Raw genomic sequence first — 16,143 nt, 5'->3', positions numbered from 1 at the left:
TTTGCTCAAACCACGTTTTTAAAGTAAATCTTATTATCAGCAAAAATACTTAAGATATCTTAGTATTCATGAAATGACACTAGTAACTAGTAAGAGACTTAATATTGTATGTAAAATGCTTCCAATCTTAAAAATCTCTCTACCTAGTTGATACTGAATTTTAAAAGATTGTATTGATTGTTGTGTTAAACATTTATATATTTCTTTTTATAATTTATGAGGAAGGAACTTAAAACAATTTATAAATTCCAGAATTATGGCAAAAATCTACGTTTAGTAAAAAATCTTGTTAGTATGCTTAAAAGTTATATGAATGTAGAAAAATGTAGTACAGTCAAATACCGAAAATCTGCCGACCTGAAATCCGCGTTGCCCCTCAAAATATAACATTCAGTTTATAGGTTCCAGAAACCGCATCATCGAGTCCGAAATATCTAAGAAAAAATACTTACCGAATAATAATGAGTCATAACGGAAATACCAAATTATTGACATAAAAAAAGTTTTAAAAAATAAGATAGAAGTTTTTCCTCTCTAATCTCTGCATCGAGGTAAAAAAGTAGACGATTCACTCAACTTTTCGTTCAAGTTCACGATTCACATTATATTTTCTGAGCTTTGTTATTTCACGAGATTGTATTTTCTGAGCTTTGTTATTTCACGAGATTGTTCAGTGCTGCCTTTTTTTATCCTGATATTTTGTGTATAAATTACGAATATTTTAAATTTCAGCCCTTTTTAATACACTGACAAATAAGAAATGTACTCATGATTTTACTGCTTGCAACGTTGAAAAACGTAAACACGTTGCATTGACGGTAACGCAAAAAGTGCAAATTCTGCAAAAGATAAGGCAGACGCTACTCTTCGATTTATAGCAGAATGGTATGTAATTGCGACACGATTGTGTATGATATACGGAAAAATAAAGAAAAGCTGTTGAAATTTTACTGCAACAGTGATTCTAACACAGGAAATCTTTACATGAGGTGAAATCGGCAAACCTCGATGCTGTATACATATAATACAATGAATAATATAATCAATTTATATATGTAATAATAATTTAATGCATATAATAAATTATTGCAGTAATGTATATAATAATTTAATTAAATGTATCTAATATGCCTTATTTATTTTGTACTTTTAGTCCAAATATTATGCTTTATCCTTTCTGTCCTGAAATTCGCAAAATAATAAAATCCTATGGTCCCAAGCTTTGAGGATTTCTGGACTTCTACTGTACTCAGTTCTGATTCTATAAAACTGTATGCTGAAAGCAATACCATTTTCCTGTGATTTTTAAATATTCTATCAAGATAAAAATAATTTATACTTTATATATATTTTAAGATTTAAAATAAATTTATGAAAAGTGGTAAATTATAACCAAGAGATCCATTTCTCCCCTTCATTTTTCATCTTGGTCTGTTCTGTAATTAATTTTCCATGAGATCAAGAGATATTTTTCTAAAAAATAACATTTATAACGAAAAACTGTTCTTGTTTTTTTTTTTCATATTTATTGCACTATAACCATATGAAACTAAATTCATCATCTACAGTTGAGCTGATAAAATTATATAAGAATTGGAAGAAATATATATAAGTCACAAGAAATATGATTAACAATGCAAATATGAAGATATATCTGACTTTCAAAGATTAGATGCAAAATAATTTAAATAAAAATTAATCGAATGTAATAATCTGTTTTTACACATAGAAATCCCCAAATAAAAATTTAGACTTTTGGAAATCCATAAAAGTAATGATTTGATAATTTTTTAGCAGTCTCGCATACAATAATAAGCATCATATGCATTTAAAAACTAGTGCAGATGGATTATTCAGATTTTTTACATGCAAGTACAGTCAAAAGTCGTTAATTCGGACACCCATAATCCGGAATGATCTATAATCCGGACCTCAAAGCTACAAACTTTCTGCGCATGCGTCGCGTTAACGCATGCGCACAGGCGTTTACGAGAGCGCGTAAGACACTTACGGCTGCGAATATGTTTGTGCGCATGCGCGTTTAATGTGTAACGGAGTTATACGCTAAGCTAAAGTTATCTAATTCAGTTAATGTTGCAGATTGCGTTGTTCCTTAATCTTCGAATTGGATCCGGCTTATTATTTTTTGCAGACTGTTAGAGCAATTTTATAAAAGTAAGCTTGAACTTTCGATTATGTCAAATAGAATTTCCGATATATATTTACTACAAAGCGAAAGTATGTTTTGAAATCCGAAATCTGTTTATCAATTTCACGCTGCTCTGCGGCAGAGGGGGGGGGGCAGAAACGTCATTATTAGATTATGATAGATTAGAAAGATTATGTCAAATAGAATTTCCAATATATATTTACTAATATGTAATTTGTATCTACAAAGCGAAAGTATGTTTTGAAACCCGAAATCTGTTTATCAATTTCACGCGGCGGATTGGAAGTTGATCTATCAACACTACCCTTATCTTCAGAGCAGATGTTTTTATTTTATTTGGATTATAATTCCGTACTAAGTTTAGTATTTCATCTCGATGTACTCCGTCTTTGATATGATTTAAATCAAGTTCCTCGTCATTATAATTCGCTTCCGATAGTGAAGAAAGTGACCCAGAGGTTATTGAAAACGAAAACATTTCGATTGACAAATTAGTCAGCATTCTCAACACAGCAATTATAGGACTTGAACAGCGGAACTTTGTAACTAAACAAGAAATTATGTCTGTTTAATAGAATTAAAGAGAAAGTATTATCACATGAAACGAAGTAACTTGCATTGAAGGAAATGTTTAATAAAGTAAACAAATAAATATTAAGTTTTTTCTTTTTGTAAATTTTGATACCCTTTAGATCATAATTGTTCTTTATTTCATAAATTACGGTTTCATATTTTTAATTTTGTAATTTTTGCATGCCATCTTACCAGATTTAAACTGATGATCTATAATCCGGAAAAATCGATAATTCGGAATCGCCGAAGTCCCGACGAGTCCGGATTAACGACTTTTGACTGTATATTGAAATTATAGTAATTTAAACTTAATTATGTAGCTTTACTGTATGGAAAAGGCAACAGACTTGTGGGACATAAGCAAAAGTCTGAAAAAGTGTGAATTTCCTAGCTACAGATTTATTTGCTACTGGCTAGTTAAAAATATAATGAACTCTTTCTAAATATCTACAGTTGTTAATACTATATGCATGTATGCAAGGTAAAACAATTTTTCAAGGAACAAAAAGTTACACAACAAAATATTGAGCATTTTCTTTTCTTGATACTGTCTTGATGTTTCTGTGTCGCACTGTTCTGAAAATCACCAACAAACTTGTAGAAGCATCATTTACCTTTTTTAAGAGTATTACTGTTTACTAAAATATTTTCATTCTACCAGTTTATTTGGCCATCCTCGTGAAAAATGTATCGGGTTATTTATGGGAAAACACATCATTTTACTGTTAACAAATATCCTGTAATGTTTTGACATATATAAATTATGCACAGAAGAAAAAAAAAAAAAAAAACCACTAAAATAGCAGCATTATGCAAGTAAAAGCAACTTTGAGCAAACAAAATTACATATGGCTGATTTTATATGGCAGAATAAATACTACTGAGGTCTTGACCAATGCTTAGATGGATAACATCAGTATAACAGCTGGATGACTGAATCAACATTTTTGAGATAGCTAGGCTTGTGGTTAGTACTTAAAAAATGCAAAAATGATGCAAAAAGAGAACACTTGCAAGTTTTGAGGATTATTCCTTGCTTTCATATTTTCTGTCCTTTAGAAATCTTGTGTAACACTCGTGCTAGGTTAAAGATGTTCTAATAATATATGCTAAGTGACAGAAAGTTGATTATGTTTCAGCTGTTCCGTATCTATAATAAGATCTGACCAATCATTTAAAATCTTAGTAGTGTGCAAGCACCAATCTTTGTATTTATTCCATAACTTCAAGATATTCAGTACTATAACAAATGAATGATGGAACTTTACTTACAGGCTGTTTTCTGATTTGTTAAACTCAGAACAAAAGCTAATAATATAATTTTTTTTTTTTTTTTTTTTTTTTTTTTTTTTTGCTTTGTTTAACATCTCAAGAAAACTGACAGAACTATTCCTGGCATTTTGTCTATAAAGTTAGAAATAATACTATTTCATTTATATTATAGGATGATGGACTGAACTGATATCCTTTACAGTTTATATAAAAAAGTTCAAAATTTTCAGCCTTTATGAATTACATTTCTTTTTTTAGCTTAAGCAGAAAGTATGTTTCAAAAATTTTTATTTAAATGAAATGATAAATTTCTTTTTAAATACTCGTGCACCTTTTAATAATCCGTAAACAACTTGCTTACCAAATTTAAATTATAAATTAGGTTTGCTTTTGTTTAACTAAAACAGCTTTAACAATTGTTTCATTAAAATTATGTGTATAATAATAATTATTATATAAACATTACTGTATATAACCATTTAAAATATGAAAACACATATGCATTTACAGTTTAAAAATAATTTAGGAAAAGAAACTACAGGAAAGGGATAACTAAAATTTTGTCACATTTTTTTCCTTATATTTTGAAATAAACACATGTTTTTATAGAATTTGTGTTTGGCTTCAAGTTTTGCATCGGTTAATAAACCATCTTCTAATTTTATTACAAGCAAATCATTGTGAATGTTTTGCATGTAACTATCCTTCAGCTGGTTGTGTGCACAAGAACAAAACGTGTCTGTGCAAGAAAGAAAAAAATGTACAGCAACATACGTACTTAAAAAAAGTCTATAGCCATATATTAAATGAAAAGGAATATTGCTGATGAGTTATGATAAAGATTTCAAGGGTTGTCTTTCTATGTTTTCATTGAAATTAACTCCTGTAACAAATGAGAAAAATTACATGCTTTAAGAAATATTGATATTAGAATAGAATATTTTATGCTAATTGACTATTGTTACATTGATTAGTTTTTCTTTATCCAAAATAACTTGAAAAAATTCAGCTAATGAATTTAAAATTTTAATAATTTTATGTACATTTCATAATTTTCCCTGAATGTTGAATAAATAGGTAATCAGATTTGTATCATATTATACCTGAACTCCTGAAACAGAAGGCATTCTTGAACTAAGTTGAGATCTGTCATTTAATTTTGAAAAATTATTACCTATCTTTTTGAAAAATGAAATTGCTGTAATTGTCTACTTGTATATTAAGGTGCACTTTTCCCTTCCAAAATTTCAATCTACTGTTACTATTAAACTAAATAAATTAATAGCTAAGCTAAATAAAGTAATTAATTTCACTCATAAAATTATTCAGTTGACTTGTACTTATATAAACTGAGTTATATTTTTGTATTGGTAGAGATATGAATATAAATTTTGAAAGATATAACTAATTATTATTAATTATAAGGTGAGGAGGAAAGAGCTTAAATATTAAATATGGAAATTTTTAATTTAAGGAAACTTATATATGTACAATTATTCTCTGAAATTTAGACGAGAATAAAAATACATATCATAAAGCACTGATAACAAATTTAATTGATGGTAAAAACTTTTTCATATAAAATATTTAAGTATACAGTATATGCAAATCAACTGTTAATTTTTTTAAATATGCATTCAAGCTTTTGTATTAACTTCCTAATAATAACAATATAAAAAATTTGGATGTTGCATAACATACAAGTTGTGTACATAGTCTGAAAAATTCTTGGAAAATAAAAGGAATATTGCTTAAAGCAAAATTCTCCATTCTTTTAAAATACTGTGCAAATATTATTTATTTTGAAAATCCTTTTACAAATGCACCTCAAACTAAAATAATATTTGGGAAAATTTGTACCAAATGTATTAGTAAAATGAAGATAGAAACTAAATCATTAAAAAAAGTTTATAGTAGCTTATTTTGATGTTTTCTAATGATTCTTTACAATAAATAGTTCATTTTGGGCAATAAATATTTGCTCTTTTAGAGCATTAAATTTATTAATATTGAATTTATTACTAACAGAAGAGCTTCCATATCTGAGAATACCACTGCATACTGCTTTCAAGCTTACTCCTGGAGCTTATGGTGCTACTATAGAATGTGTACCTTTTCCTATAGGTGCTGTTGAAACACACAGAGAGAAGCCACATGTGAGTACTTTTTCAGTGATCATAAAAAAACATTTTACTTTTAACTCCTACCTTTCCCGTGATGTATATGTCTGTAAATTTTGATTAATGCAATCATAATAAACATTCTTAAGGAAGTAATTTTCTGGGGAAGACGTCAGTTTCAAATTCATCAAGGCAAATTGACAATCTTTCTTTTTAATAACAGTATTTTTAAAGTTTTTCTTATACGAGTTGTTATTCAGATAAAATCATATATAGTATTACAAATTTTTTATTTAAAAGCAAAATTATCCCAAGTATTTTCGAGCAATATGCCGAAGGGGGATTCAACGGAGTGTGATGTACCTCCTTTTGATAATGTTATATCAGATGTGATTGCATTCCTCTTCCTATGTATTTATTTTTATAGCTTTTTGTAATTCTTTAATTCTTCTAACTTTGGTTTATTTTACATATTTATAGAAAATTTTGAAATTTACTGGTATTGAATTTAACTTCTTTTGGTCTTTATGGAATTGGTTCTAAATTTCTTACTTTTTGTCTATATATATTATATAACACTTAAAAATTATTGAAAAATAGTTTTGTGGAAATGTGGATAATTATTTTACCTTTTCTTAAGAGGGGAAAAAGTCTGAGTGTGTTTCACAGCTTACAGTAATGTAAATAGCTTAATACAACTAGAGATTAGATTATTTAGAGATAGTTGGAAACATTTCAAATCTTGCAATACTTCAATCAATTAACTTGAATAAAATTTTGGAGGCATCTATAATTTTCTGGATTGGTCTCCATAAATAGGTACAAACAGCAGATGTGAGTCACTCTTTAATGAATTTTCTTCAGTTGAGAATTCATCAAGCAGTTTGCAAAGTTTCACAATTGTCTCATGTTGATTCAAATAATAATGAAAATCTGATGAATCCCTGCAAAATTTTGCCATCAATACTCGAAAACTGATATAGCTCAGTTTTCCCTACTCACAAAGAAAGCAGTTAAAAGCAAAGAATCATTGAAAATATATTGCACTCTCGTCGGAAGATCACCATATAGTTAGCCTGATGTACTATCCATTACATTTAAAAAAAGGGTGAAAAAAAAACAAGGGATGAATGTCTTAATTAGACCACAATGCAGATGGAACTTGAGCCAACTATATGCATTTACTGCAGATCTAGAACAGGGTTTTGAAGATGAATAATATATTCAATATTGGGAGCAGTGATGTTTCGTTTAAGAGGTGAGACAATTCACAAAGTTGCTTAAATGTGGATTCCCAGAGGAAAACCTCACAATTACAAACCATTCTGGTCTTCACATCTCCAGGCTGTGATAGACCAATGCAAAAAGGTTCGTATTTCTGCTGAGCAGTCAAAGAGGGCCGAGGAAGTACAAAACTGGAGGAAATGTGTTGCTTCCCTTCGAAAGGAAATTTATGAGGCAAAGCAGAAAAGTTTTAATTCTTTAATCAGCACAATGAATTATAAATCTGATTCTAAGAAAGTTTTTAAATATGTTAACAACTTAAGGGCTGGCCCTTCCCAAATTACTAGGGCCCCCTTCAAGGATTGTCATGGAATTTTAACCATTACATTGATTGACAGTGACAGAGATACTGCAAATGCTTTTATCTTGTTTTGATCTAAATCACAAAGACCGAGTCAAGATTTCAAGAGAACTTTAAAAAAAAAAAAAAAAATGTTGAAAAGTAATATTCACAAACCTGTAACCGGTCTTGGCCCACATCAGTTGGTGTTTAGTGCCGACTTTACCAACTTTGAAATCGAAGACTCTATTAAGTACCTTAAAAATTGAAAGAGCCCAGGCCCAGACGGTCCCCATCCGGAATTTATTAAGAAGCTAGGGCCTAATGGTCATTCAATGCTTTTAATGCTGATCCGTATTCAAACGGAATCTGAACTTCCTCAAGACACTGTTGGGAACTCTTTACTGTTTAATATTTAATTCAATGATCTGACTAATTCATTGGAAAGCATTCCTGGGATTAAAAACTGCTCTGTTGCTGATGACCTGACAATGTGGGTGAGCGAGCGAGCCAAAGAATACTCAGGACAGGCTTAACGCTACACTTAATTAAGTCCTTGAGCAACTCAGTTTTTGGTGTTCTGACAACATGATTTATTTTAGAAGTCAGACAAAAAATTCAGCATTATATTTGTAAATATAACACTGATTTTTGTTGTTTGACTTCTAAATGAATACTTGTTCGGCATGCCATTTTATCTTAATGCCGTCTGTTAAAAAATCCAAAACTATCTATCAGTTTTTCTCCCTAAATAGGCATCTTTTTGTACCTAACCTTAAATTCCAGGGTACTGTAATTCAAATAGCAGAAAGCACGGTATTTAGGTTGCGTTCTTGATTCTGAATTGAGTTGGAACAGACATGTTGATTACGTATGTGGAAAAATTGTTAAAAGACTTCCTGTTCTTAAAAGGTTGGCTGGTTGCAGCCGAGACACTGTGAATACCACCTTCAAGCTTTTCATTTAGCCAGTCTTTAGTTATTGTAACAAAGTTCTGGTCTCTGCTGCTACTAGTACAAGCTCTCCATATTATTCTGGGAGCTGTAAGAACCACTCTTATTTTAGCAATGCAGTGTTTAACTGAAAACCCTCAAGAAACATAATTGAAAAAGTTGCAGTCCTTTATGAAAAGCTGATTCACCTGTCCAACAATACTTTTTGGAGGGATTATGACACCAACGCAGAGAGAAATCTTAAAACTCAAAATGTTTAATGAAGACGAAGTGGGAGTTTGTGTGTGTTGTGATCTTTTTGTCTTGCTATGCACCAATAGTACTCATTCCACCCTTTACGATGGTGAAATCGAGGCTATTTATATCGCATTAAAGCAACTGGCAATCTGCCCTTTGGCATTCTGTAGAGTGCTTCAATCTCTTGTAAACGGACAATACACAGATAATACCCATATTCTGAAGTGCAAAGAGCTCTCAACGTCAATCTCTGTTTCTTTCTAGTGGATCCCAGCTCACTGCGGAGTTCCTGGGAACGAGGCTGCCAATGTTTTGGCCAAAAAGGGTGCAAGGGTCCTCCAGAGACCTTTGAAAAGTCTCTCATTTTTTCAGTCAATCTCCTGATAAAAAGAAGATATGCCTCCAGGATAAAGCACTGTGTGACTCTGCCGGTAAGCCATGGGCCTCAGTGCTTGAGGATACACAGTTGATTCAAGATTTTCCTAGAAGTGCAGCTGTGGCACTTTCATGCCTTACTACAAGCCATGACTGTTTGCCCTCATACTTACATTAGCTTTGGCTTTGTGATCCTTCCTTATGTCCTCTGTGCGGACAACATCAAATTTTTTATGCTGCTCATCTTGACGCGTGCTTTGCACTTGGGTTTTTAAACTGTAAAATTCAGAAACATTGGAAGGATAGAGATCTAATGGCATCATATCCGATCTTCTGGGTATTTGTAATAAGTAAATAAATGTCTTAATTTCTCACATTTCCTCCCCTAAAGTAGAAAGGAAGGTTGGAAAATTGACAACTCCCACCAATACCTGATTAAAGTTAGCATCCATCATTTTGGCTTAAAAGCCATTTGAGTCTTAAAGGGTCCCCCAATGACCTTTGATAAGAACAAGAAATCCTTGAAAATAAACTGTGTATGGAATTGTCCATATGATCTTTAACCCTTTTAGGACGGGTGTCCCATATATGCATTCCCCAAGAACGTCTCTTACAGCCGGGCGTCCAATCCACGCATCACTAGAGATCGCATTCAGAGGACGAGTGATGCGTATACGCATTTTAAGCTGGAAAGTTTTTCTGAAGGCCACTAGATGGCATCCTATGTCCATTACTTTTGAATTGAACACAGTTTTAGGTTCCTGACCTTGAGTTTGATATATTCTGCTTGACTTATTATTATTATTACTCATCAGCTCTTGCAAGGGTGGGGGGGGGGAAAGGCATAAATAGAGGTGAGCTCTTAAAACAGAAACAGAAATCGCTGTGTGCTAATGAAAACATTCGCGTGTCTGATTTATATCCAATTTCTTTTTTTATTCTATTTTTTCCTTTACTCTATGTACGGTCTTTTAGGGTTAGTATGTGGAGTATTGTTACATTTTGCATCGCTTTCAGATATATTTCCGTTTTTTCTCTTTTTATTTCGGAAAGCCTCACTTTCAGTCTATTATGGCTGAAAGGCACTATTTATCAGAGGAAGAATACCCTCGTATGGTCAATGAACCATTAATTAATACAGATAAGAGTGATGATTCATTTTCTAAAGAGTTAGAAAGTGATACTTCTCCATGCTTCAAGATTTACCACACTCAGTCTTCATTTTAATTTTTGTTACTTCTTACTGTAAATAGTCTTTATTTTGTTGTTTTATTAATTTTACACTTTATTGATTGATTTTTATCCTGTAAAACTTAGGAAAAATTTGAATAGCACTTCTGAAAATTATTTTACAAGATAAGAAATTTTTTAAGTATATTTTTATGTAAAATAAAGAAAAAAATGTTATTAAGTGCTAATTTTAACATATATAAGAGCTCAAGTAATAATCTAAAATGATACCAAAAATTATGATGCTAGAAGCAGAACTTTTTTTTTTCTGATTTTTTTTAAATAAAATTAAGCTTAGCAATGTTAAAACCTCTGTCCTGTAGACTGCCTTCAATTCCCTTTCGTCCCACACAAGTGTCTTGAAGGTGCGCTGTTGCGAAAAGGTTAAATAACCAATATACCAACTTAAAATACCATGATATGAGTAATATCTTAACTTTTTACAATCCTTGAGAAATTTATATTTGCTTCAAGCACTCAGAATAGCTGATAATAAAGACCCAAAGGATACCCTTCTGGATATGGAGGTACGGACAAACCAAAAGCTACAAAGATGGATTCTGCCCCAGAAGTACTGTGATTATCTCTTTGTAATTCAGGCTTTTATCATATCTTAAATACAGAAACCCAATGTCAAAGTTTCTAGAAAAGAGTAACTTATTTGGTGTATTGTTTAGAAATTCAAGAACAGAGGCATAAAAGTTCTCATAAGAAAACAATGAAATGTAACAATCTCAAGAAGTGGAGATGGCCATAGTGTAGTAGTGTGCACTGTGTGATTTCCCTTCTTTGCTCAGACGGTAGAAGTGAAAAATCTTAATGTATGACTATTGACTGGTCAATGTTAGATTATATTCCCTCTATTCTTGACACAACAAAATCAGCACAGAATATCTGGAGTTCTCATGAAAGTGTAACTGTAAATAAACAGAGCTCAGCTCTTTAAATCACCACCTGCTATAAACATTTGCATTTCTGATTACCCCTTCGAATACTTTTTATTCTTTTCTGCTACTATATAAGGTCTTTTAGGGTTACTATGTGGAGTTCTATTGCACTTTGCATTGCTTTTATCGCATATATTTTGCATAGTTTCCTTTTTATTTCCCTTGACTTCAGTTTATTATGGTGAGAAAATGTTATTTATCAGAGGAAGAATATACTTCCACAATAAATGAGCCAATTGGTGACATGGGTGAGAGTGATGATTCATGTTCTAAAGAGTTAGAGAGCAGTATTTCTAATTGATTCTCATAATGGACATTTTATCAGAAACTGAACTCGCCGAATGTCAGCCTTTCCACCTCCCATGAAAGATCTTGTTACTTCTTGTAAATAGTCTTTCTTGTATTTTTTGATTAATTTTAGTTTATTACTGTATTTATCAATTATCAGACTTCGAAATAGTTTGAATAACGCTTCCAAAAATTTATTTCTCAAATTTAGCAGTTTGTTTTACATATTTTCAAGTAAAGGAAAGATATTATATATTCACTTGAGCATACATGTTATCTTAAGTAATAACCTAAATTAGTAACAAAAATTATGATGCTATGGCGGAATTCCCTCCCTTGAAGTTCGGCATAGTGATGCAAAACTCCCGTTCTGCGAGACAATTCCTTTCGACTCCCGATGGAATGACTTAAACAGTGGTGCACCATATAAAAAGGGTTATATTGCTTAATAATAATAAATTAGAAAGAAAAGTACCTCATGCTCTGCTGAATGACTACATACTATGGCACAGAAAATAAAAATATTTTTATTTTGGGCAGTGGCAACTTTAGAAACTAATCATTTCTTTTATATCACCAAATTTTCTAAATAAATTTGAAATATAAATATTTTACACTTTACAAAATAACAACATAAGCCTTTTAATCAAAGGTTAATTAACTTAGGACAAATTAGGATACGAATTTTTTTTTTTTAAATTAAAAATTCAGGCTTTGAGATGCACATGTTCACGTGGAAGAATATGTATGTTTAAAGTTTGGTGTTCAGGTTCTGTCATTTTTTCTAATGCAAGGAATATATAGGTCCTTCATATAACAGAACAGATATTAAATTCACTAAAGTAATACTTTTCTTTCTGCCACTTCTGCGTTCATGACAAATGTAATATTAATATATGTTACTAATTACATTCTTTTTTATTGTCATGTATAGTATTCTTAGGGCTAGGATGTTCTAAATATCTTTAAAGAAATTCAACTAATATATGCATATTTGTGTATTGTATTTTTTATCAATTTATGTAATCACATCATTTTCATCTGACATAAAATATATCTACACAGATCTGATAAATTTCCTTTTAGATTCCTGGATATCTAGATGACATGTTTTGTCTTAGAGAAGGTAAAGGATTGCCATTACAAATTACTGATGTTAATTATTAGAGTACTATCAAATGAAGGAAACTCGCTTATGGACTTCTTTTTCACTCTCAATGCATTTTAATATAAGAATCTCTCATTTTAGTACTTAATATCAGCAATTTCTGTTTACCTCTGTATAGGCATTCCAATGAATTCACATACTTGTCTTTTAAGTGTTGTCTGTGTCTATTGTTTATTCAAGATGTGTATAAAAAAAATGAAACTTCTGTATTTGTGTAATTTATTAAAAGTGCTAGGCATTTGTATTCAGATTTTATGTAGCATTAGTGTATGAAATTAGAAGTGTTCTGTGATATATTTTAAATACAATATTGAGTAAAATAGATTTAGATAACTGCTTAGATAACTAACTTCGAAAACTGCTTAGAAAGCAGAAAGTGCAAAGTATATACCAGTGAAAGAACTAATATATTTTGGATATAAATTTTATAAAATTGCTGCTGTTTATTAAAGAGACTGATATTTTACATTGAGAATTCCATATCTTAACACTAGAGCATGTTTCATTATGACTGTTTTCTCAAAATTTGTGGAAATTATTTTTTCTATTGTTAAAAAAAGAGTGAGAACACTTTTTGCCCTTTCCCTTTAAAAGTAGTAATAAAATTAAAACAAAAGCATTGTCCTTCACAAGCACAAATTCAGTAAATGCTTTATCCCTTATGAATAATCTATTTCTGGTTATAAGAAATACAGAATACACATGTTTGAAAAATAATTAATATCTAATTAGCATTAATTAGTATGATTATTCATAATTATGTAAATTTGTTTTAACTGAGTGAATCAGTCAGAACTTGGAGAAATTTTGTAAATATTAAGATAAAATCTTGTTCAAAACTTCCATGTTAAAAATAAAGCAAAGGTTTTTTTTTTTTTTTTTATTTATTTACTGTTTTCAATATCAGTATTTTTAACTTGCTTCAGATAGCTAGAATGCCCGGTGTTACTATATTAAATAATTCAGGACAAATTTTTCAGTAAGAATTTATTTTATAATGTATAAGTACAGTTAAACAAACAGTATACTTTTTTGCATTTAAATAGTTTCCTATCTCTATGTGTTTTAACAAAAAGTATTTTGATGCACAAAAACTGTGAGCTTTCTTAATTGGTAACAGATTTGTAAAACATAATACATTTCTTTTAAAGTTTTTGATTGTATAAAGGACATTTTTTTCAGTACATTTTTATCATTTGTACTTATGTCTTCAAATCGTGTGATAAAAGAAAAAAGTATTTTGTATTTGAAGGCTGAATAACTTACTTCCTATGTTTTACAGAACAAAAACTACGCAATTTGTAAAAATTCAGATTTTTAATATATTTAATATTTATTGTATATCTAACTATTTTATGAATAAAATGCAGTCATTGTTTTATTTTTGTATTTATTTATTTTTTCGAAGATTATTGCAATATGTGAAACTACCATAAAAGTTTCATCCACAGCTAGGTTTATTACAAGTGCAAATTAAAAGTACTGAAGCAAAAATATTAATGGTACATATGCTAAAGTTTTCAAATTTTTTTAAAAAAACTTGCATTTTGTTAATATTCAAATAAGAAAAATTTATATTTTTAAATCTAACTTTTAGTCATAATTAAGAGAAGCTTAAGTTCGCTTTACAATCACTATGAAAAATATTTTTTTTTAAACACTGAACTAATAAATATTTAAATTTAATTATTATTAAATTTTGAGAAACAATGTCATATATATATATATATATATTTTTATAATATGCTGATATTGATTAAAACTTTCTTTAAAATGTATTTTTTTTCCTATTTAACATGAAGAGGCAAGTTACCTTTTAAGGCTGAATTAACATGCAAAATACATATTTATATAAAAATTAACTTGTGTAACATATTAATAAACTAAGATACAGAAACAATATTTACATTTGCTTTATCAGCAAAAATGTTTGGCTATGACATTTTAACATATATACATATAATATGAACAAGATGTTAAATAGTTCATTGAACACATATTGGCACTACAAAACTGAAGCTGCAATTTCAGTTACAAATCTGCAGTCACTTAAATGGCACTTTTAATCTATTACACAAATTCAACATTATTAATAATACAAAAAAAAAAGTGTTCCTGAATATTAATCTACATTTAAGCTCTCTTTTAAACTTTTCCATTTCAGTTAGAGGAACAAACAGAATCGCTGTATCTTGCATATGCAGAATTTTTTAGTTGGCAGTGTGGAAAACTTACTGTATTCAGAACATCTAATGTTTAATTGTATGTTCTAGACTGGAAATTCCTTCTTGTTTTAGCCTCATCAGCATAGGTTTGTATATTTCAGGTACCATTGGGACAACCATTCCTTTTGTTTGAATTTCATCTACGATAAAGTAAAGTATTATTTAATTAAATGTACTATAATTAGAAGAAATATATTTAGAATATTAGTTTATTGAAAAATACTTTTTTTAAATATACATAAAAAAATTCCTTAGTAACATTTAAATTATGCATCCATATATCTGAAAAACTTCTTCTATATGATAACCTTCATTGTATAGGTATTTGAAAAAAATAAGAATAAAATTTTCATTTTTTTCAATCCTTACATTTTTATAAACATATTTTAAATAATGCATGGTTGTGAGAAAAAATAATTATTTCTTTAACCCCTACCAAAGCACCAGGATACTATTCTAGCAAATTATTTTTTAGCATATTTGGTTATGCACAATAGTTTTATATCTTTGCCTTATAAGAACAATGCACAATAATTGTATAAATTGGAATTAACTCAGGTTATGTCCTTAAGTGGTTAATAGCATAGTGTTCTTTTTTTCCCCAGTTTTCAATTTGGATTTTTTTCTCAAATTCCAATTTATTGTGCTGAATTCTGGTGCTGAAATTGTGCATGATGTGATGTCAAATTCATACACTTCTGATTTTTTTAAACCAAAAACAGTTCACTGTACACATGTGCAAAAACTGGCACATACTAAGAATTCATCTAATGGTAAGCAATGAACAAGAGGTTTTGAAAACAGCTCTGCCATGATGCTTATAATCTTTATTTCTTTCTTTATTTAAAAAAATGAGTAATTTGAAAAATGAAACTTACCAGTTAAGAAAGTGTTACTAAAGCATTATCAGCATATCAAGTTGATGTTAACAAAATTCTGTTGAAACAGACACCCTGCATCTTCAAATACACTAAGCTTTTCACTTGAAGTTACACAAATAAAATGGAACATATTTGAACAA

General features: G+C 29.8%; 2 protein-coding genes across 8 annotated transcripts in view; one reads left to right on the top strand and one right to left on the bottom strand.

Annotated features, from left to right (window-relative positions):
- The window catches only part of LOC118191818 (6-phosphofructo-2-kinase/fructose-2,6-bisphosphatase-like), a 172,594-nt gene extending 158,316 nt beyond the window's left edge, over positions 1 to 14,278 (top strand). For all 4 annotated transcript variants that reach the window (XM_085821157.1, XM_085821156.1, XM_085821159.1 and 1 more), the window contains exons 13-14: positions 6,044 to 6,171; positions 12,816 to 14,278. In XM_085821157.1, coding sequence (XP_085677283.1) covers positions 6,044 to 6,171; positions 12,816 to 12,896 — 209 coding nt within the window. In that variant the 3' untranslated portion in view covers positions 12,897 to 14,278. The remainder of the gene's footprint in view (positions 1 to 6,043; positions 6,172 to 12,815) is intronic.
- Positions 13,763 to 16,143, bottom strand: part of LKRSDH (lysine ketoglutarate reductase/saccharopine dehydrogenase) — a 94,275-nt gene continuing 91,894 nt past the window's right edge. For all 4 annotated transcript variants that reach the window (XM_085821152.1, XM_085821154.1, XM_085821153.1 and 1 more), the window contains one exon: positions 13,763 to 15,262. In XM_085821152.1, the coding sequence (XP_085677278.1) occupies positions 15,147 to 15,262 (116 nt within the window). In that variant the 3' untranslated portion in view covers positions 13,763 to 15,146. The remainder of the gene's footprint in view (positions 15,263 to 16,143) is intronic.

The sequence above is a fragment of the Stegodyphus dumicola genome, chromosome 7 (assembly GCF_044657685.1).
Source record: "Stegodyphus dumicola isolate Sdum_Otavi_A_Nest chromosome 7, ASM4465768v1".
In the NCBI taxonomy this organism is placed as follows: Eukaryota; Metazoa; Arthropoda; class Arachnida; order Araneae; family Eresidae; genus Stegodyphus; species Stegodyphus dumicola.
This window is presented reverse-complemented; position numbering and strand designations above follow the sequence as displayed.